At 43.1% G+C, this 23,341-nt stretch overlaps 1 protein-coding gene across 1 annotated transcript in view; it reads left to right on the forward strand.

Annotated features, from left to right (window-relative positions):
- Positions 1 to 23,341, forward strand: part of rtf1 (RTF1 homolog, Paf1/RNA polymerase II complex component) — a 60,416-nt gene that overhangs the window by 34,661 nt on the left and 2,414 nt on the right. Inside the window, exons 6-17 of the mRNA XM_078406185.1 lie at positions 685 to 796; positions 3,863 to 4,001; positions 6,631 to 6,808; positions 7,588 to 7,670; positions 10,848 to 10,935; positions 11,177 to 11,284; positions 13,369 to 13,446; positions 15,947 to 16,068; positions 18,096 to 18,153; positions 18,726 to 18,803; positions 19,175 to 19,273; positions 20,294 to 20,411. Of these exons, the coding sequence (XP_078262311.1) occupies positions 685 to 796; positions 3,863 to 4,001; positions 6,631 to 6,808; positions 7,588 to 7,670; positions 10,848 to 10,935; positions 11,177 to 11,284; positions 13,369 to 13,446; positions 15,947 to 16,068; positions 18,096 to 18,153; positions 18,726 to 18,803; positions 19,175 to 19,273; positions 20,294 to 20,411 (1,261 nt within the window). The remainder of the gene's footprint in view (positions 1 to 684; positions 797 to 3,862; positions 4,002 to 6,630; positions 6,809 to 7,587; positions 7,671 to 10,847; positions 10,936 to 11,176; positions 11,285 to 13,368; positions 13,447 to 15,946; positions 16,069 to 18,095; positions 18,154 to 18,725; positions 18,804 to 19,174; positions 19,274 to 20,293; positions 20,412 to 23,341) is intronic.

The following is a 23,341-nucleotide window of genomic DNA, read 5'->3' on the forward strand; positions in this document are numbered from 1 at the left end:
AAGGGCTGGGAAATCTAGCAGTGGGTGATGTGCCTCCTGAATGCCCAAAGCCTTTCCATCATCTACAGGGTAAGTCAGGAGAATAATGGTATTTTCTCCACTCACCTGGATGAATGCAACAAGTCTTAGGAAGCTGCACCTTCGAGGACAAAGCAGGTCATGGTAGGGGCCTCCATGGACATGTTTGAACTCCTTCAAACGTTTAAATAGCTGCTGCAAACCATGTAATCTTAACCTTGTATTATGTCCACGGCTTTGGTGCCTGGCTAGAGGAAGGGGGGGCGGGGGTAGTTGGCTTCATGTGAATGTCTTTGTTGCTGCAAAGGTAATAATGATTGTCTTCAGGGAGCAGAGCATTAAAGCCTTGCCTCATACACTTGCTTGAGTCTCACACGTCTCTTGGGCTTGAGTCTCACACGTCTCAAGGCAGCGTAGGCAAAGGTCACTGACCCGAAACATTTTCTTTCACCACAGATGCTGAGTGACTGCTGAATACTATTAACATTTTCTGAAAATATCATAAGCATCCCTTAAAAATAACAAATGAATGCTGGCCTTTCTTTGTTTGAAATCAATTTGTTATTTTTTAAGGGTTGCTGTGGATATATAATTGGCTTTTAAAGTTGAAACTGCTGGATTGAGTACAAATCCCTGGCCAGGCTGATATGTTCCGTCACTGTGCAGGTGATGTCCCACAACAAAGAGCGGCGATCAAGAAGGGATGAGAAACATGACAAGAAGTCTCAGGCTATGGAGGAGTTGAAGGCTGAAAGGGAAAAGAAGAAAAACAAAACGGGTGAGAAACAAAGGTTGCCTGTCGACAGGTTTTGATCCCAGGATGATATTTGTATGTCCTTAACTTTCATGAAAGTTAAACTGTTGTATCTTTTCAGTAGTGACTTGGGAAGTGTTGTTGTAAATTAGTCATAGTGCTGTACAACACTGAGCTAGTCACACTTGCTTGTGCCAGCCCCACATGCCACTAAGCCCTTCCTATCCACGTACCTGTCCAAATTATTGTCATATTGTACCTGCCTCGACTACTTCCTCTGGCAACTCATTCCATGTACCTGCCACCCTCTGTGAAAAGTTACCTCTAGACATTTTTCAGCAGTGGGTGATGTGTTCCTGTCATATGAACATCAATTGCACCTAGAGACATTGTCCCTTTAGAATCTTTTCCCTCTCTCCTTAAAACCCATGCCTTCTAGTTTTAGACTCCCTGTACCCTGGGGAAACAACTGGGTATTCGCCTTTTCTATGCCCCTCGTGATTTTGTACACTTCCAAGGTCGCCCATCACCCCTCAGCCTCCTACGCTCCAGGAATAAAAGATCCAGCCTCTCCTTATAGCTGCAATCCTCCAGAGCCAGTAACATCCTCATAAAAAATTTTCATTTAAAAAAAAATGTCAGCTACTTTCCAATTTAATGACGTGTTCGGCTGTACAGTCAAGGGTATGGAATGGATGGACCAGGATGAGCACAGTCTTGAGATACCCAAATGCTAATAATTATCAAGGAGGCAGTGTTTTTGTCAATTCATACCGATTGTGTTCTTTTGATGAGGAAGTCAAGGATCCAGTTGCTAAAGTCCATGTGAACAATGTGTACAGCTTTGCCTTCAACAATCTTCTTGGTCACTTCCTCAAAAAACAGAACCAAATTGTTGAGGCTCGATTTCTCATGCACAAAACCATGTTGACTGTACCTAATTATTCTTGCTTTCCAAATGTGTGCAGATTCTATCTCTCAAAACCCCCTCCAATACCCTGCCCATCATATGATGTACATCTCAAGGGTCTGTAGTTTCCAGGCTCTTGCAGCCTTTCTTGAGGAAAGGCACATCAATAGCAACGCTCTAGTCTTCCAGTACCTCACCAGTGCCTAGTTATGGCGCAGATATCTGCTCTGGGCCCACAGTTCCTGCCCTAACTTCACACAATGTCTTGGAATACCCTTGATCAGGTCACAGGGATTTATCCATCGTTGTGTTTTAAGAAATCCAGTGCCACCTTTTCTTTAATGTGGACCACTATTATCTTCTCTGAGTTCCCTCGCATCCATGCCATTCTCCACGATAAATGCAGATGAGTAATATACATTTAACACCTCACCATGTCCTGTGCTTTCATAATCTCTGATTAAGTAAGTCCTTCTCTTGTTTCCATCCTGCTCATTCTAATTGCTCATTTTCACGTGCCTACTTTCCCTTTATTTTCAGGCTGTCAGCTCATCCGTTCCCCAACCCTCTGCATGGTCTCCCTTTTAGTTATTCATTTTTCTAAGCGCAGTGGAAGATGAGGGTAACAGATTGAGATTTATCATTGAGAGTATGAAGTTTTGTTGTATAGAGGTTGAGAGAAAGCAACGCTGAAGATTTTTGGTGTTGATAGGTGGTTGGGGCTAGGAGAGCTCCTTGGAGGATGAAGTGCCAGATGAATAAGAGTGAGACCATGGTGTACTGGGTACTACACTGCCTGATGTCATCTGATAGGTGAGGGACATTGCATTGTGATGCCGTGAGATTTTGTGGTATTTTTCCATAGCATAGTCACTGGTGTACGGTTCAAATGAAGAATACAAGGTTTGCCACTTTTCAATTATGTTTTAATCACACAATGTGTATTGGTGCGGGAACCTATGTTGTGAGCAGCAAGTATCTTATGAGTGATCAGAAATGCAAAGAAAGCCAACTATCATCGGTGTGGTTGAAAAGAAGAGCAATAGGAGCAGCGTTAGAATATATAGACCCTTGCAAGTGTGATCAATGGCATGGTTGTGTGCAAGGAAAATCAAATAACTTGAATGGATACAGAACATGCCAGCGTGGCATGGTCGATAGTTGTACAGGTGGTGGTGATAAGCCTAAGAGGAGAGCGGGAAATTGTTAAGTGACTGAGGAACATAAGTGAACACGAGGGGGAAAAAACCCCATTTGAAGAGAATGTATCGTAGGGCTGGACAACACATAAACAGCCCTTAAGCTTACCAAGCACCTATTTATTGTCGGTTGACTATCAAATATGATGATATCCATGAAGTGTTGCACAGAAGCTAGTTGATAGAGATTACGGTAGATGAGCTGTGGCACTGGAACAGCCCCACTTTCTTGGCTGTTGGCATGATGAGGTGTTACCATGGGTAACTTTGACTGCAGTGGATGGCCAGTACTTTTTCCCTGCCTGGTTGCAACCGTTGCACTCCACACTGTACTACTGGACCGCCTTTCTGGTTGGTGATTTCCTCTGCAGAATCTGCCGGAACAATCTTTGCATGTTGAATGAGCAAGTCCCTATTTCATTGATGGTTTGAGTCCCATCAGCTACACTCAGCTGTTTTAAGCCCTTGCCTGGGTGTGGGTGCTGTCTGATGCAAACAGCATCTTGAAGTCTTGGTGGGAGCTGAGTATCAGGTGGGGATCGATGGTAGACAAGCAGTCCTGATAAAGGAATGGTAAGCTTCTCAACTAAAGGCACTACCCTTACCCGAGCACCCCATCTATATACTAAAACACTCGTATGTTTGTTTATTTGTTCCTGAACTACAGCCAAAACGGTACACAATAGCGTGACAATTTTAGGCCCACCTTACTCATCGTCATCCCTTTGGTGCTAATGGAAGAAGTTTCATTGAGATCAGTGTTATATTTTTAAAGTTATTCACATTTTAAAGTTTAAATCTTATCTCCTAGGGAGGGAGGGAGGGGGGTGTAGAGATGAGGGGGATAGAGTGGGGGGGAGGGTGCTGCACCAATGCAGGAGAGGTTTGGGCCCAATGGATCCACTTGGTCTAGTATGTTCCTATATATATATCAATGTGCAAATAGTTAGTTTGGGAATTAAGTGGTCTTGTTTCTTTCAGCTGAACTATTGGCCAGAAAGCAGCCTCTAAAAGCCAGCGAAGTTTATTCTGATGACGAAGAGGAGGAAGAGGAGGAGCAGTCAAGTGTAAAGAGTGATCGATCGTCCAGGTCTTCATCTTCTGATGATGAAGAAGAAGAGTAAGTTCTTGTATTAATGCAGCTGTGACCTATCCACGTTGACTATCTGTTGGTAATTAGGATTATGTTGTGTTTAACTTTTTAAAAATTGGCAAATAGAACAAATCTTTGCTAAAATCTCATCTATGTGGGCAGTGTAAATCTTTCATCAGTCATGGAGCAGGAACCCTCTTGAGTAATATGGATTTGGAAAAGCTACTAAATGCGTCCACAGGATGCTAGCACCATGTTGAAATCTGCTCTTGATGAAAGGAGAGTAATGGTAAGTTAGAGGGGGTGAGATGTTGAGGGGGTGGAAACACTGGAACTGCTGAATGATTTGCTTAGGGCTGAGCTTCAGGTATTTGATAAATAAATCGGCTGCAAAGATGTTGCAGAAGTATGTGTAATTATATATTTAAGAAGCGGTTTCCTTAGCGATTAATCCAGGAGGATTGTACGATATTGTTTGGAAAATACCTTATTCGTTATGGAGGCTGTACAAGATGAACTAAGACATAAATATAATGGGGAGATTATCAGCAGTATAATTAAATATTTGGACACTGAAAGTAGTGGATTAGGAGGAGGAACTATAGATATGGAGAATTGCTCATGATCAGAGGAAGCTAGTCGAGGGTAAGAAGTGAAAATCTTTGGATTTTGGGGTCCACTAATATCTTGAACTTGGAGAGCGATTTGAATAGAGTAGTATGGATGGGTGATAGAGTAGTAATCAATAGATTATCAAAGAGACTGCACAAGAGGAGATTCAAAATCATAATTTGATGGCAAGAGACACTGCACCGCAGTTGTTTGGGGTTGGGAAGTGGTGGAGAAGCTTCAGTAAAGGCATGGGTGTGGAGCATGGTGGGTACAAGGAAGTGAAGATAGAGATTTTACAGCAACCTCACAAGTTGAGAGAAGGGGATAGTAGTTATGACAGCATTCTAGAGAACATCGGGCAATGAGAGGACATTACAGCTGTGGAATCTGTCAACCAAACATCAGTGGTAGGGAAGTTGTTTGAAAAAAATTGAGGGCCAGGTTCATGATTACTTGGAAAGACTAATAAGAGATGGCCAACGTAGCGTTGTCAAGGGCAGTCTTATCTGACCAATCTAATTGAACCTTTTAGATGAGGTAACATGTATTGACGAGGGCAGTGCAGTAGAAGTGGTTACATGGACTTCAAAGTCCCATATGGGAGACTGGCCCAAAACATTAGAGCTCCTGGGACCCAGGGCAGGTTAGCCAATTAGATCAATGATTGACTTGGCAATAGGAGACAGTCCTGGTAGGGGGTTTTTGTGATTGGGAAAAGGTGTAATCATTGGTGCACTGCACGGATTGGTGCTGGGACCTTTGTCATTTGCAACGCAGATGTAGGAAGCATGATCAGTGAAATTGCAAATGACATGCAGTTTGTTAGAGATGTTAACAGTGTAGATGGTGGTCTTGGGCTACAGAGTACTGTATGCAGTTCTAGTCACCACTTTTGGAATGGTGGCACCAGAGAGGGTGCAGTAAAGATTTGCCACACTGCTTCCTGGGATGGAACAGTTCATTTATGAGGAGAGACTGGAGAGGTTCAGTCTGTTCGTCTTGGAATGAAGATGAGGTGGGACATGATTGAGTTGTATAAAATTGAAGACTGCAAGAACCATTTGCCTATATCAGAGGTAAATAAAACTAGAGGATGAATATTTTTGGGTTAGTGATTTAAGAAGGTCTGAGAGGAACTATTTTCACCGTACCTAAAATGCTTGTGTGAGTGGCGGAAACTAATGGCATTTAAGGAGCAAACACTTGAATTGCCTTGGCATAGACATCTACAGGACAAGTGCAAAAAGATGGGATTAATATACATGGGTGCCCACTGGTTAGAGTGGGCATGTTGGGCCGAATGGTCTATTTTCATGCTTCTGTGCTTCTAGAGCGGATGAAAGCGTAGCGAAGGTGACTTAAGCCTGTGTATTTTAGGAAATAACATAAGCAAGAGCAGGACTTTTAGCCTTCTAAGATGGCTCAGCATTCATCAAAATCATGGATAGGACAAGTTTGGAGGGATATGGACCAAATTCTGGCAGGTGGGACTAGTGTAGCTGGGACATGTTGGCTAGTGTGGGCAAGTTGAGCCGAAGGGCCTGTTTCCACACTGTATCACTCTGACTCTATCATGGCTGATCTTTCTCCTCGGTGTCATTTGTTCTGTACTACTCCTGTATCCCTTGATTACGTTAATGTCTGGAAATCTATCGTGTGTTTTGAATGAACACAGCCTCCACGGTCCCATGGAAGAGAGATCTAAAGTATTACCACTTTCCACAGTCATTTCTCCTCAACTTAGTCCTAACTGACCTGACCTTTTTCTGTTAGAAAGAGCGCTAATGTCCTGTTAACATTGTTACAAAGTTGGAGAAGTTATGATGATGATTTTAATGAAAGATTGTAGTTTTGTACATTGTCAATTGGCGATTACTGTCAGGTTAAGGTTTGTTTGCAACAAATTGAAGACGAGTCCTAATACTGGTTTCGGCTCATGCATTTAGTACATTTGTAGATTGCGATTAAAAAATGGCTGATTTGATATTGTTTGTTATCTTGTGCTTTATTGCAAGATTAATTTGTGTTATTTTTACTTGGACAGAAAAGAGGAAGTTCCGGCCAAGTCACTGCCTGTCACTTTGCCAGAGGAACTCAACAAAATCAGGCTTTCAAGGTATAAACTGGAGCGATGGTGTCACATGCCATTCTTTTCCAAAACGGCAGTCGGTTGCTTTGTCCGAATTGGCATTGGAAACAGCAATGGGAAGCCAGTGTACAGGGTAAGTGTGGAGCCGTGATTGTAGATGCTTGGGGTTGGTGTGGACGTGACCATCCATTGCTCATCATTAATGTCAGGGTGAATCGCTGAGAATTGATCTTGGGTGATGTACTTCCTATCACTTGGATAATTAACACTGAAACACCTAGCTTAAAATTGCAGAGAGTAATGATGGAAGAAAATGGAGTTAATAAGTTGGTTTCTTCTATCCTTACCTCAGGACGGACACACTTGCCATAGAGCGGTCATGTTCAAATTTATCCTGTCATTCATTGATACATTTCTGGGCATTAAGGGAATTGAGGAATAATGAGGATAATACAGGAAGATGGTGAAGGGGCATAAGATCTTAGTGAAGTATGATTGAGAAGGCTCAAAAGGAATCAAATGGTCTCCTCTTGCTTCCACAATGGTTGCAACTTAACCACGTTTTCTTCTCTTGAAGCTCCTCTCTGTTTGCACCTCACTCTTTGCTAGTTTGCTTGAATGGTCAATTCAATGGTCAACAGCTTTCACCCTGCAGTGTGCCCACGATTGCTGTCTTTGTATCGGTGCTTCCCTAATTGCAGAGAATCTGCTTCACTTTTGCAGAACTCAAAATTAAATTACTTTAAAAAAAATTCCCTTGTGTCTTTTGAGGTCAAATCATGATGTGTCTCTTACCATTACTAAATTTGGCATCCCATGTTGCAGCAGTTCCATGTTGTTGTCACTTGTGCCTCTGTGATACTATCTGATTTGTGTGGCTGGCAATTCTTAATAATTGCTCTTAACTTCCAGGTTGCAGAGATCACCGGTGTTGTAGAGACTGGAAAAGTTTATCAGCTGGGTACTTCCAGGACAAACAAAGGCCTGCAGTTACGGTAGGTAGCAGAGAATAAGGATTGTAGCATTGCATCCATCCGTCAAACAAGATAGTGCAAGACAGCAGACTTCAGGAGAGCAAATTTAGGCAATCCTGGGAAATTAGCTGGTGAAATGAAAGCCTGCGTGTGGTCTTGCACCCAGCTGGAGAGGAGGAGATGGATTATTCTCTTTGCAGCAGCATTTGGTAACCACTGTGCTGCAAATGACTGATATTTATGCAGTGGTTATATGTGACTGGTCTCCACTCATTGCAGTTTACAAGTAAAATTGTCCTTCTTTTGATAGGAGAAGTTGCAGCAGTTTTGCTATTCCTTGAACAGATTTGTTAGCTAAATAACATGATATTCTGTTTACAAACGACTGAGTTGTATCTCCTGTGCTGCTACCAACTCGCTGGCTAATACATTCTGTTACAGAATACGAAATAAATGTGTTCAAAGATAGAACAAGTTATTTACTCTTTACAACAACTGTAAACGTAACAATCAGAGCAGATCGCCTTCAGTAACAAAGTACTGCACTTCATATCCATGAATTATACCTTACAATTGGAGAAAGAATAAAGATTTGGAAGTGCTGGTGCAGGATTTCCAAAAGGTTAATATGCAAGTTGGGTGAGTATTGGAAGTTGAGAGGTCTAGAATATAAAAGCAAGGCTAATGCTGAGCCATTAAGGCCCTGGTCAGACCACATTTGGAATATTGTGAGCAGTTTTGGGCCCTATATCTGAGGAATAATGTGCTGGCATTGGTGAGGGTACAGGGGAAATTTACGACTATTATCCTGGGGATGATTGGGTTAATGTTTGAGGAGCGTTTGATGGTTCTGGGCCGGTGCTCTCTGGAGTTTAGAAGGATGAGGGGGAGCTCTGAAAAGTTGTGAACAATGAAAGACCCAGATAAAGTGGACGTTGAGAGGATGTTTCCAGTAATGGGAGAATCTAGGATCAGAGGGCTCAACTTGCTTTAGAATGGAGAGGAGGAGGAATTTCATTAACCAGAAGGTGGTGAAGCAGAGAGGAGGAAGAATGAGTGGGTGGCTCACTCTTTGAATATGTTGGCTCCTTTTCCGAGGCAGCGTGAAGTGTAGATGGAGTCATTGGTGGGACGTCTCGTCTGTGTAATGGACTGGGCGACATCCATAACTGCAATTCCTCTGAGTTCCCGAACCAAGCTGTTCAATACATGGCTAAGAAGCTGGTGCCTGAGGGAGGGCTTTAATCACTGAATTATTGGGCTCCCTTCTGGGGCAGGTGGGACTTGAACAAGAGTTCGCTAAGACTACCCTGGGGGAAGGGGGGTAATTGTAACTCCATAAGTTTTAAAATAATTATAAATAAGGATAAGTGTAAGAAGGAACTGCAGATGCTGGTTGAAACCGAAGATAGACACAAAAAGCTGGAGTAACTCAGTAGGGCAGGCAGCATCTCTGGAGAGAAGGGATAGGTGAGACTACCTTCAGACTGGTTAGGGATAAGGGAAACAAGAGATATTAACCTGGCTCTTGGAAAGTAATAAATCACGAGAGGGCACATTACAATATTATTAGGCAGAAGCTAAAGAGGGTGAATAGTGAGCAGCTGTTATTGAATAATTCCACATCCGACATGGAAGACATTTAAAAACTAGCTCATCAGATTCGGGTTTCGACCCGAAACATCACCCATTCCTTCTATCCAGAGATGCTGCCTGTCCCGCTGAGTTACTCCAGCTTTTTGTGTCTATCTTCGGTGTAAACCAGCATCTGCAGTTCCTGCACATGATCAGAGTTCAGAACTGGCATGTTCCAGTCAGGAGGGGAGGCGAGAATGAAGGAGGCGAGGAAGGGAACTGTGGATGATGAAGGAGGTTGTAAATTTGGTCAAAAAAGATAAAGGAAGCATGTGTCTTCAGAAGATGAAATCAGCCAGGATCTTTGAGGAATATAAAGAAAACAGGAAAGAACTGGTGCCATAAAATGTCTTCGGCAAGTCGGCTTAAAAAAATACCACGGCATTTAATACATTTTAAAAAGGACTCCCAGAGCCACCTAGTTCCTCCACCTCTAGCATTTTTGCCACATCAACTGACTTTCTGTGGAGGTCCTCTGAATTGCCTTCCTCCTTCATGAACCGTGGCTCCACCATTGCGACACAGCTCTTGACTGCAACTCATCCTCTTCCTGCACCTCTGCTCTGACCTCCTTAGCTTCGACTGGGAGCATTAAATCTTGTTTCTCTGTCTAGGATTGCTATGTGACCTGCTGAGTGTTTTCAGCGCCTTATGTTCAACTGTTCTGCATGTCATAGAATTAAAGACCTACTAAACAGCATGCAAACAAGGCCCTTCTCTATTCTAACCAAGCCTGCATACTGGACTAGTCCTATTTGTCTGCATTTGGCCAATGGTCCTCTAAACCCTTCTTATCTATCTATCTATTTGAATGTCTTTTAAAAGTCATATTTGGCCTCCTTTCTTTCTCACATACTACTTTCTCCTTGAATGCATCTGTGTTGTCTATCCAAGTGAAATGAGAGTGCACATCTCACAAACAAGCCTCCGAGTTCTCATTCCTTTGTTGCAAAGTATATCTCGCATTAGAGGGGAAAGGAGAGGAAGGTGTCTGTGTGGTTTGTGGTAAACCCCAGTTTGAAGCAAGCTCTCCATTTTAGGCACTGTCTGGACAAGTTTCTCCAAATTCCCCACTAGAATTATTAGTGGCAATTTTGTATTTAGACCCTAGTTTTGGCATTTGCATGGAAAATTCATTGTTTTTCTCCATGAAAACGATGACCCTTCCAGTGATATAACGCCATTGAGAAAAGGGGGGATTTTAGTACTTTTGTAATATGTGATTGGGGTGGGAGTCAAATCAAATGCAACAAGCAGGTGTGTGATGGTGCAACAGTCAAGAGTAGGGTTGGTTCACTGTCATCACACCCTTTCCTTTCACTTGTCCTTGGAGGTCAATGTGATGCATCTGTGGCCTTGGGCTCCATCCAAGAATCTGAACTTGGGGCTTGTTCATTTCTCTGGATGCTTGGCTACTGCTGATGTGAGAGAGCTGAAAATGTGTGCATTGTGAGATATGCAGCACTCAAACATTTCTGGAATTAATTGTATATTTTTAGTTACATTTTCTATCTTACGTTGCTGTTTTTGAAAACTTGAATACATTTACCTTTATTTTTTCAGTCATGGTTCCGATGAGCGGGTGTTTCGACTTGAGTTTGTGTCGAACCAGGAGTTCACAGAAACCGAGTTCATGAAGTGGAGGGAAACCGTGAGTTCTGTGATGAAGCTGTTTTGTCTTTCTATAACTGCAAGAAATATGTTTGCCATCTGGCATCAATGATCTGCAGCCCAGTGTTTTAATCTATGATCTGCACCTGAAGGATCTGAATACTGAGTGTAAATATTTCTAACAGAATGCTCCATTGTCACTGCTGAACAGACCAAATGTGAAGTGGCATTAAATTCTTCAGCGTTGTAGATAGTCTAACCCCTGGCTTTCTTTGTTTCAGATAATGATGGGAGGAATGCAGTTACCGACAATGGATGAAGTTAACAAGAAGGAGCAGCAGATCAAACAGGCACTGGAGTATAAATTCAATGATCATGACATTGAAGAGGTAAATGATGGAAAGAGTTATATCCCGTTTTTATTTTCTATATTATGCGGTTTATTTTGTAGCTAAGCATTCCACTCAGGTGAACACAACAAATCTGTCCTTTATCCCTATGGAAGAGGCAGAAAGTTATTTAATGAATTCTGCATCACTTACAACTGTCAAGTCAAGTCAATTTTATTTGTATAGCACATTTAAAAACAACCCACGTTGACCAAAGTGCTGCACATCAGCTGCCTCAGTGCTAGGGACCCGGGCTCGATCCTGACTACGGGTGTTGTCTGTGCAGAGCTGGTACATTCTCCCTGTGATCGCATGGGTTTCCTCCAGGTGCTCCGGTTTCCTCCCACATGCCAAAGACTTGTAGGTTTATTGGCTTCTATAAATTGCCCCTCCTGTGTAGGATGCAAAAGTGGGTTGACACGGAACTATCGTACTCGTGATCGATGGTCAGCATGGACTTAGTGGGTTGATGGACCTTTTTCCACTCTGTATCTCTAAAGTAAATTAAACTGGCTAAGTAGCAGAATCTAAAACTAGAGCACATTGCCAGTGCAGAAGAACCTTGTGCCATATTCTGCACCTTCTGCCTCAGGTTAAAGATTTAATTGCTAGTTAGTGACATTTTCATTGTTTGGACCTATCTCTGTGAGCAATTTATTTCATGTTGGTCCAGTGTAGCTAGTGAAAGTTACGGTGTGAACAGTAAATTTGTTTTAACCAATTCCATTGGTAAACGGTCTAATACGTAGCTGATGCCAGGAATAATTTTAAAACTCCTTAAATGATGTGTTTTCTTTGCAAGGTTGCCAGTGTTGAGTTAAAAATGAGTCATTTATTGACAATTGCAAAATATTTAATTTCATTCAGAACTCAATGAAGACTTCCATGCCTGAATGTGACAAGACTACACTATATTCAGGCATGGGCTAAAAAGTGGCAGATAACATCTGTCACAAATGAGCCATCCACTAACCACCTCCAGTAGAGGCATCTAAACCCTGCACTTCACATTCAATGATTGAACTGTTGCTGAATCCCCCACCATCACATTCCTGCCAATCTCCATTGACTATCAAACTGTGGCAACAAGAACAAATTAAAGGCTGGGTGTCTTGTTGAAAGTGACTCACCACCTGCATATGTCTATAAAGCACAAATCCACTCGAGCTTGCATCAATCTGAGCAAATCAATTTGCTTTATTCCAAAACAACACTATGTGCTGGAGTAACTCAGTGAGTCAGCCAGCATCTCTGGAGTACATGGATAGGTTCCAGCAATCTGCAGTTCCGCGTGTCTACAACTCACTTTAACATCACTCCATTATAATCATTCACATTCCCTGCCATCTCATTCAAAAGTTGCGCAGCAGTTACTCACCCAGGCCAGTCATGTGACCTCCCCCCCAAGCCTAGGACCAATGCCACAAGGTTCGCCTCTTCAATTGGAATTTCAAATTAATTCATCAAGTAGAATTGCCAAGTCAAAGAAAATCTTGCTTGTAACAGTGTCATAGATATATAGGCTCAAATAACACACAATACCAAATTAAACACAAGTTTGACAATTCTGCGAAAAGGGAAAGATCTTGCAAAAATCCAAGACAGTCGTGCAATTAGAGAACAAGTCCTTGCTGAGCGTAAATCATGGAGTTCCTGAACAAAAGCATTGTGAGTGAATCTTTATCGGATGTATTGCAGATGTTCCGGATTAAGCTCTCTTCCCAAAGCAATAGCCTGGGGAGTGGTGGCGGTGGATAAAAATGTTCTTTAGGTATGATGCTGAATTATTTAAAAAACTTGGGAATAAAGATGAAAATACATGGACTGCAAGCAAGACATATTAAAATGGTGTTGGTCAGTACAAGCACTTCAAAGATGCGAGGTACAAAAGCCAAACTGAGGATCAAACATGGAGCCATTCATTTTCCTGTGCTATTGGAGGTAACAGAGTCCAAATGACTTCTGATCAACATTGTGGGTGCATGATCATTAAAAACTGGACACTTTCCAACTTTAAAAGAGTCTGTAACCTCAGAATAAAACTTTGTCATCAACTGTTGAGCCATGCTGTTGTCTTATTGCAGATTGTGAAAGAAAAGGATCGATTCAGGAAAGCACCCTCCAATTACGCCATGAAAAAGACTCAACTTATGAAAGAAAAGGTGGGTGGAAATGTGTGGGTGGTACTCAATTATGAATTTTTACTTCAGTGCAATTTATTTTTAAGGTGCATGCTCTTTTATTTACAAATGCTTTCACATTCAATCATAGACTCATTGGGTTATAGGATAGAAATGGGCCCTTCAGCCCAAATTGTTCACTCTGACCAGTTGATGGCATTTTGGGCTGGTGGTGTTTGACTTCATTTTATCCATACCCTTATAGCTCTTCCTATCCATATTCCTATCCAAATGTCTCATCCTTGAGTTTAGCCTCCAGAAAGAACAGATAGTCAATTGTTACAGTTAATTGGAGCCATTAATAATAAAGAACAGGAGGCTTCAATGAATTGTATCCTTTATTAATATTGTACGATCCTGCAGTTTACCTCTAATATAAATACAAGGAATCACAGTGTGCCGTGTCCACGAGACCTCTATCCATCATATGGAGTTGTGCCTTATTGACACATGCACTTGGAACAGATTGGTGACTTGCCATAATGGGTTCAAGTTATTACTGACTTGTCAACAAAGCTATCCACAGTATTTTCACAGACCACTTTTGACCAGACTAAAAACAATGGAAGTGGATCCCTCTGAAGGTACAGTGGAGGAAATCTTGATCTCTGTACTCAAAAGTGAGGAGGAGTGGTTGAGATATTAGGCGTAGTGGTAGGTGCATGCCAACCACACCATAATTTTGGTCTGTTGTTCTTACATTAACATTGATGTCATCCATGATCAAGAGGGAATGAAAGTCAAGGACCTGCAGGAAAAAAAATTGGGATGAGAATGTTAACATAATAGGATGAAGCTGCTTTGTCTGATCTCGTCTCTGGTTTGAAATGTTAACTGTTTCTGTTAGGACTGCCTCAAAAAAGGGTTTTGCCCCCGAGGTTGATGATAATGATGTAGGTAAAGTGAGGTTGTAATGGCAAGACTTGAAAAGAAAATGAAGCGGATGAAAGTTCCAATGCATTCCAGGCCAGGTCTCCTAATGGCCTTGAAATGTTGGTTTGAACATTTCAAGAAATGTGCGCACCTGCAGGAGAGGCAGGAAGAGCAGATACCATGATAACAGAACATTTTCCAAGTAAGATGAAATAAATCAAGGAAGGTGACTAATGTGATAAACAAGAATTTAAGGTGAACTCTTGTAAGCAGATGCCATTTGCACTCATTTATCGCAAGGTTACAAAACACTGATTCGACTGCATTTGGAGTATTGTGTGCAGTTCTGGCCACCACTCTTTCGGAAGGGTGAGGTTGTGCTGAAGAGAGTGCTGAGAAGATTCACCAGGATACTGTCCCTGTGGGAGGACTTTGGTTATGGGAGATTCGAGAGGCTGGGCTTGTTTCATTGGAGCAAAGGAGGCTGAATCTTGACCTGGTAGAATTTTTTTAAGATCAAGAGGTGCAGATAAAGCAGATGATCAGAATGTTTTCCCCAAAGTAGAGGTATCAAAAATGAGGGGATATGTTTAAGGCGAGAAGATAGAACAGGTAAGCACAGGAACAGACCCATTGGCCTACGATGTCTTTGTTGACCATGATGCCAAATTAAACTAACCCTATTTTCCAGTGCATGATCCATATCCCTCCAACCCTTGCATATTTCTGAGACTGTCTAAATGCTGCTTTAATGTCACTATTGTCTGCTTCAACCACTCCCTCGAGTAGTGCTTTCCATCTATCACTCTCTGGAAAAGAAAAACTTGCCTGGCACATTACCGTGAAACTATCCCCTTGCCCCCCTTCACCATAAAGGTATGCTTTCTTGTATTTTGCATTTTCACCCTGGGAAAAATACTGTCTAACCTGGCTGTGCTTTGATAAATACACCTACTTCTGTCATGTCCCCCTTCAACCACCAGCACTGCAGAGAAAACAATTCAAGTTTTTTCAGCCTCACCTTGTAGCTAGTACTCTGTAAACTAGGAAACATGCTGGTGAACCTCATCTGCACCCTCTGCAAAGCCTCTACATCCTTTCTGTAATGTGGCGATCAGAACTGCACACTGAAAGGAAGGAGTTTTATAGCGGAGGGGAAAGTTGTGGTTGATAATTGGAATGCACTACCAGACGAGGTGGTGAAATCAGGCACATTTACTAAGTTTGAGACATTGAGTACTTAAATAGGCAAGGCATGGGAGTGTAAGCTAAAGAGGAACATGGGATTGATGTAGAATGGCAAAGAGATTGTGGTGGGCTGAAGATGTGTTTCTGAATGCAAAATCTCCAGGCTTTGAGACAAGGCCAACATTGAATGTAAACTTAAACCTCTGTTACACTGCCACTTGGAAAACCTGAGGGTAATTTAAAGGGATATTCAAAAGTTAATCTTGCAAGCCTTTAGTCACAGGCTTCCAGTGACTAAAACAACCCTGTACTACAACCCTCGGAAACAATCTTAGATGCAATTTACCAACATTGGTGTTGCAGAACCCTGTGTCCAGTATCTTCCCTCCAGGAATAACTCAATCCCTCTCTTTTCGCTCAGGCAATGGCAGAAGAAGCAGGTGATCCAGAGAAAGCACGGAAAATCCAGGAAGAGCTGAATGACCTGGAGGAACGGGCAGAGGCCCTGGACAGACTTCGCACAAAAAACATCTCTGCCATCAGGTGAGGAAAGAAGAGACTTGCTTTTAACTGGCATCTTCGATCATTTTAGGATTTCATAGGGAGAAAACTGCAGGCAATTTCTACACAGAAGACCCACAAACAACAACACAAATAAATGACCAGATAGTCTAATTAAGTGAAAGTTGAGAAATATTGGCTGGAGGCTGGAAGGACCCTTCACATTGCCTTGGGATATTTTACATAGCTCAGAACCAAGAGATATGGCACCTCAGTTTTATATATAGTTTGAAGTATATCTGCCTCTGGGATGTATTTCCTCGCATTGCAGTGGCATTTCAGGCAGAATAGACGCTAGAGTATAATCATTAAGTCACTGGGAGACGCAAGGGTACTGCAGGTGCTGGGATCTTGAGCACGGTGGCACAGCCGTAGAGTTGCTGCCTTACAGCGAATGCAGCGCCGGAGACTCGGGTTCGATCCTGACTACGGGTGCTGCCTGTACGGAGTTTGTGCATTCTCCCCGTGACCTGCGTGGGTTTTCTCTGAGATCTTCGGTTTCCTACCACACTCCAAAGACATGCAGGTTTGTAGGTTAATTGGCTGGGCAAATGTGTGTTAAAAAAAAAATTGTCCCTAGTGGGTGTAGGAGAGTGTTAGTGTGCGGGGATCGCTGGACGGCGCGGACCCGGTGGGCCGAAGGGCCTGTTTCTGCGCTGTATCTCTAAATCTAAAAAAAATCTAAAAACAAGAAATGCTGGGGGAACTTAACGGATCAGGTGGCATCTATGGAGGGAATGGACAGACGGCGTTTCTTCCGACTGATTCTCTGAGAGGAGTCAAAAGAGAAGTTGTTAAGGCTGAAAACAAGTTTCACCAGGTGGAAGAAAGTGGGTTGAGGGGATTTGATTGCTGTCCAATGAAGATCCAGAGGGCCCTGAGACCTTCCTGATGGGGATTGGAGCTGTAAAGGGGCATCCATGGTAAGGATGAAGCAACGAGGCACTACAAATTGAAAGTTATTGAAGTGTTTAAGAGCACGTGAGCTGTCTCAAATGTAGTTCAGAAGAGACTGGACATGGGGGGACTAGAATTGAGGTATGCGGAGGTGTGTTCAACAGAACGGGCAGAAACGATGGGTCTGCCAGGGTAGTCCTGCTTGTGGATTTTATAAAGCAGTGCAGCAGAGGAACAGTCTCTTCAGCACACAATGTCTGTGCCAAACATGCTGCCAAGACCAACTCTTATGTGCCTGCACATAATCCACATGCCTCCATTCCATGCATAAGTCTCCTAAATGGCACTAACGTATCTCCCTCGACCGGGTGTTTCAGGCACCCACCAACCTCTGTGTGTAAAACAAAAAAATTCCCTGCACATCTCCTTTAAACTTCTACTTTCACCTTAAAACTATGGCTTCTAGTATTTATAAAACTATAGAACCGATCAGAGCGATGTTGCCCTGTCTCCTTCCACCCATATTTTTCCCTCTGGTTTTACATTTCGCTCCTCTCCTTATCTGACAATGAAGTTGTGCTTTCATAGGAGCCAGTGTTGGTGATCAAGCATGAGGGGGAATGAATGAATGAGGTTTGGAGTGAGTAAGGACAAGGGGAACAACATTTTGAAGGATGTTGCCCTGGAATTATAAATATAGTGGCATACATAAGCACCCCCTTTGAGACTTTAGTTTTTTTAATGACTTCAGTGAATGATGTAGCAGAGAAGGAACACTTTCAATCATTTTGCTGTTGTGTTATTGTAATGTCTTTTTGTAAAGTACAAAATGCACGATTAGGATGGGAAAGTTCAGCATGTTTTATTTTCCCAAGGTTGGCAGATACTTGAGCGTGCAGAAAAGCGAAGCAGTTACTTGCAAGACCTGAAGCTCTACAACTGTAGAGACATTCAGCCCAGTATTTTTGAGGTTGTGTTTGTAATAGGTTGCAAAATCATCCCTCAATCCAACAGGAACATGGCCTGGAAGATGATTACACTTGCCATATAACATACAAGTAATTTTGTTATACAAGTATTTCTACTAAAACCCTATTGTTCCTTTCATTTAGCTACATAAACCAGAGGAACAGGGAATGGAACATTGTTGAGTCCGAGAAGGCGTTACTGGTAAGTATTGGTACTGGATGGTATTGTTGATTAAATGCATTGAATTGAAATACATTAGAGTGTGAGTTCTCAGTAACCACCATGTGCTGAGTTAGCTTATTTTGCAATAGGCATTGATGCCAGTGGGTTGTGAAGAGAAATCAGGAGATTTCACTTGATTACCTCCAATGACATGCAGTGTGACTGCCTTCATAACCATTAGTCCTCCATGGTATCCAGACTTCCCACCCAGAATGGACTGAGGATAAATTAATATCTGCCATTACCACTACCACTGGTAGCTTGTTTCATATATCCATGATCCTCTGTATGGAAAAAGGTGTCCCCAGATTCTTATTTTGAATAATCCGCCACCCCATACCCGCTCACCTTCAGTCCGTGCCCTCTGGTGGAGATTCCAGTATGTCCTCTGGAGATTCCAGGAAACACTCCCCCCACAGGCTTTTGGCTGCACAGACTCCAGCTTTGTAAGCAACTCGTAGTTTAATGCAGTGGAAACATGTTTGAGCATTCCTGGTGCTGCACAGAAGGTAATATTGCTCATGCTTTTTACTACAATCTTTTCTTTTCAGGCTGAGGTCCAGAATGAGAGGACCAAGCAGATGGACCCCTTCACCCGGCGTCAGTGTCAGCCCACCATCGTCTCTAATGTAAGGCCTATTTAAGGAGCCGTCTATGGTCGAAATTCACAATGTCATTAGTCCCATCTTGCAATGTCTTTGTCCAAATTCACAACATTCTGACTACGGAGTGCCATTCTGTACATGTCGAGCATTTACAATGTGGGAGTTGGGTTTACGTTGCTATGTCAAGCATATGAAGGAGGGTTTGCAGTACTTTTCCCAGGTAGTGTTTGGTTTGGAGTTCTGTCTGGGGTGGAGAACTGTTTGTAGTGCTGCACTCTGGGATGGGTGGAGGTTTGAATTTTGATCCTGCTGTTGATGTATTTGTTTCTCAGTGGTTTGTGCTGACCAAGCGGAGTAGAGTGAGCTGACATTCCTGTCTCCACTTGTCATTTCAGTCTCGGGACCCTGCAGTCCAGGCTGCAATCATTGCTCATCTGAATGCCAAGTATGGATCTGGGTCAGAGACAGAGCTGTCCCTGGAACTAAACAAGTCGGTAAGAAATGGGATATAACATGGAATAGTCCAGCACAAGAACAATGCCTTCAGTCCATGATGTCCATGTTAAACATGATATCAAATAACACTGATTTTGTCTGCCTGGATGTGATCGATATCTCTCCAATCCTTGCATATCCATGTGCCTGTCTAAAACCTTCTTAAATGGCACTATACTATCTGCCTTCACCACCATATTCCTGGCATACTCTGACAGCATATTCCTGGCATTCTCTGATAAAATAAAAGTTGCCCTGCACATCTTTAAATTTTGCTCCTTTCACCTTAAAGCTGTGCCCACTAGCCCATGAGATTTCCATCCTGGGGAAAGGTTCTGATAGTCTACCTTATCTATGCCTCTCGTCATTTTATATACCTCTGTCAGGTCACCCCATATCCTCCGAAACTCCAGAGGAAACATTCCAAGATTGTACCACCTCTCCATGCAGCTAATAACCTCTAATCAAGGCAGCATTTTGGTAAACCTCTTCTGCACCGTCTTCAAAGCCTCCACCTTCCTTCCTGTAATGGGTAAAGGGGAGTGACAGGAGAACGGAAATCATCGCCAAGCACACTTTTGCTCGCTATTCTCTGGTAAATGTGGTTGCAGCTGTTGTCGGGCCAGTTCTGCTAGTGATTTGGGAGTCAGCATTACAAGCCTGCTCCAGCGTCCCATAAAGTTGTGCTCATCGACAACATCTTGATTTTCCTGCTATCTCTTTCCTCTTTCCTTCCCTATCCTTCCCAAAAACTTTGTAATCACTAATCAGGAATATTTTATGCCTTTTTGAGTGAAGTTTCTGTTGTCACCACCACATTATAGTTTGCGGCAGTAGTTCACTCGGGTCTATGAAGTTTTGTTTGGATCTATGGTGGACTAATCTGCCATGATTAGCTAGTAATTCCATTTTACTGTAAGGTGCCGTTCCCAGAATGGCTAAAGGTGACCTAAATAAACGGTCTTTCAATTGTACACTGTTCCTGTATTGTAACTAATATGTGTTATTCTTACAAACAGGAGCAGGGCGGCAGCAAAAAGGAGGACCCCAATAATAAATCTAATGCTGACCTCTCTGAGGATCTTTTCAAGGCTCATGACTTTGATATCAAGATAGATCTGCAAGTGCCCAATGCAGGTAAGTCCTGTGAAAATTATATATGACGTGGTTGTTCAGTTTAACCCAACAGTGAGATAGAAATTGTTCAGGTCCATCCCATGCTCCAAATCCTACACCAGTGTGTTATCAGATGATGTGACATCTTTCAAATCTGCCTGAGATATGCCATGTCTCGGGTGAAAGACAACACCTCTGACACTGCAACAGTCCCCTGGAGCTGAAGAGGTCACTCGGCATTCCAGCTTGGGGTGAAAATATGACGCTGGGCCTGACAAAACTATTTGAATCTTTAAGGTTGGGATGGTGAGATGCGACTTAATTGTCTAGTTCAACAGTCTAGTTACATGAATGCTGCATTACTAACGGTTCAGGAGTCTGACCTCAATGTCAGATACGGTCAATTCAGACCTTTGTTTTAGATGTAAAGACTGAGACTCCACGGGCTAGATTGTTCCTAAGATTTCCTACTCTTTAAATGTGTGATAACTCTGCAGAGATTGCTGATGGGATTCATCGGATGTTGATGTGGTGGAGGGTTTGTTATGAGGAAAGGCTGTGTCTGTTTTCCGTGGAATGGTTAAGAGGGATCATGAAGAGATGTATAAAATTGAGGGGTATGGACGAAGTAGATTGCTAGAAACTTTTCTTCGTATCAGAGGTAGAAAAAAACTAGAGATTTGGTAGATAAAACGAGATATCAAAAGACATTTGGACAGATATATGCATAGGAAGGATTGAGATGAATGTGGGGCAAATGTGACTAACCCAAAATGCTGACTAGGTTGGCATGGACAAGGGGGAACCAAAGGGCCAGTGCTGTATATCTTCCGAGTGGAGGATGTAGATTTAGGATAAGGGGCAAGATATTTTCACCCTTGTTGTGATTCTGTGAAATTCTCTGCCTCAGGGGGCAGTGGAGGCCAATTCACTGGATGTATTCAAGAGAGTTAGATATAGCTATCATCGAGTAGGAGTATATAAAAGCATGAGAGGTAATGGTCACAGTTATTTTCCAATGATGGGGGAGTCTTAAAACTATAGAACACATTTAAGGTGAGAAGGGAAAAATACAAAAAGAACCTGAGGGATAGGTTTTTCCACACAAGGGGTGGTTAATCCATTGAACAAGGTGCCTGCGGTAGTGGTAGAAGTGGGTATAATTGCAATTTTTAAAAGACATTTAGACAGATGCATGGATAGGAAAGGTTTAAGGGACAAACGGGAAAATTGGACTAGCTCAGGTAAACACCTCGGTCAAGTTGAATGGCATATTTCCATGCTGTGTAATATCTATGATGGTCTTTGTAATGTTTGAAACCCCAAAGTTGAAGGGGGAGATGTAATGTATGCAACGTTTGAATTTGTCATTAAAATGTAAATACGAGTGCCCTCTAGAGGGCAGGCTTTTCATTAAATAAAGGGGGACTTCTTGCAGAACTCATGGGTGTCGGACGTCTCTTGCTTGTGCGAGTCACAATGGAGCAATACCCAGACATTACATGGTGTCAGAAGTGAAGAAATGGCAGGACTCTCCAAGCAAGGGAACTTCGCCAAAAGTAAAAAGGACTGGATAAGGGCGTTCCAGCTGTGCGAGGCGGCGACAGAGCTGAAGAATAGGTCAGAAAGGATTTGGTGTGCGACGTTACTCCACGTGGTGGGGCCGGCCACTCAGCAGATTTAAGAGGCTTTTCCGTTCGCCCCGGGGGAACGTGACATAATAAAAACATCAATGAAAGAGGCCCGACCCGTCAATGAGGGAGGTCAGACCTGTCAATGATGGAGCGCCAGACCCGTCAATGAGGGAGCGCCAGACCCATCAATGAGGGAGGTCAGACCCATCAATGATGGAGGTCAGACCCATCAATGATGGAGGTCAGACCCATCAATGAGGGAGGTCAGACCCGTCAATGTTGGAGCACCAGACCGAGAGGCCCGACCCGTCAATGAGGGAGCGTCAGACTCGTCAATGATGGAGGTCAGACTCGTTAATGTGGGAGCGCCAGACCGAGAGGCCCGACCCATCAATGAGGGAGCGCCGGACCCGTCAATGAGGGAGCGCCGGACCCGTCAATGAGGGAGCGCCAGACCCGTCAATGAGGGAGCTCCAGACCCGTCAATGAGGGAGCACCAGACCCGTTAATGAGGGAGGTCAGACTCGTCAATGTGGGAGCGCCAGACCGAGAGACCTGACCCGTCAATGAGGGAGCGCCGGACCCGTCAATGAGGGAGCACCAGACCCGTCAATGAGGGAGCGCCGGACCCGTCAATGAGGGAGCGCCAGACCCGTCAATGAGGGAGCTCCAGACCCGTCAATGAGGGAGCGCCAGACCCGTCAATGAGGGAGGTCAGACTCGTCAATGTGGGAGCGCCAGACCGAGAGACCCGACCCGTCAATGAGGGAGCGCCGGACCCGTCAATGAGGGAGCACCAGACCCGTCAATGAGGGAGCGCCGGACCCGTCAATGAGGGAGCACCAGACCCGTCAATGAGGGAGCCCCAGACTCGTCAATGAGGGAGCGCCCGACGCGCCTGACCCGCTGAATTGCTCCAGCATTTGTGTCTATATTCTTGTAGTTTAACATGATTTTTCAGTGTCTTTATTCTTGTATTTTAACATGTTTGTTCGGTGTCTTTATTCTTTCAATATACGCTGAAGGAATTGTAAAGAATGGAAAACGCGATCAATACAAGTTTACGTAAACTCCGCATATGTTTAAAAATAAATATATATGATGCATGGCATCGAAGTGCAACAAATGATCTTTATTGCTATCGCGGCCTCGAATATAACTTGCTAGGCTGTTGATATTTAAGTGTTATAAGTAGCGAGTAGTAAGCACCGCGATCGTATTGGCCAAAATATGTGCAATTATCAGGAAAGAAACCCCAAAGTTGAAAAGGGAGATGTAATGTATGCAACGTTGAATTTGTCATTAAAATGTAAATAC

Source organism: Rhinoraja longicauda, chromosome 10 (genome assembly GCF_053455715.1).
Source record: "Rhinoraja longicauda isolate Sanriku21f chromosome 10, sRhiLon1.1, whole genome shotgun sequence".
In the NCBI taxonomy this organism is placed as follows: Eukaryota; Metazoa; Chordata; class Chondrichthyes; order Rajiformes; family Arhynchobatidae; genus Rhinoraja; species Rhinoraja longicauda.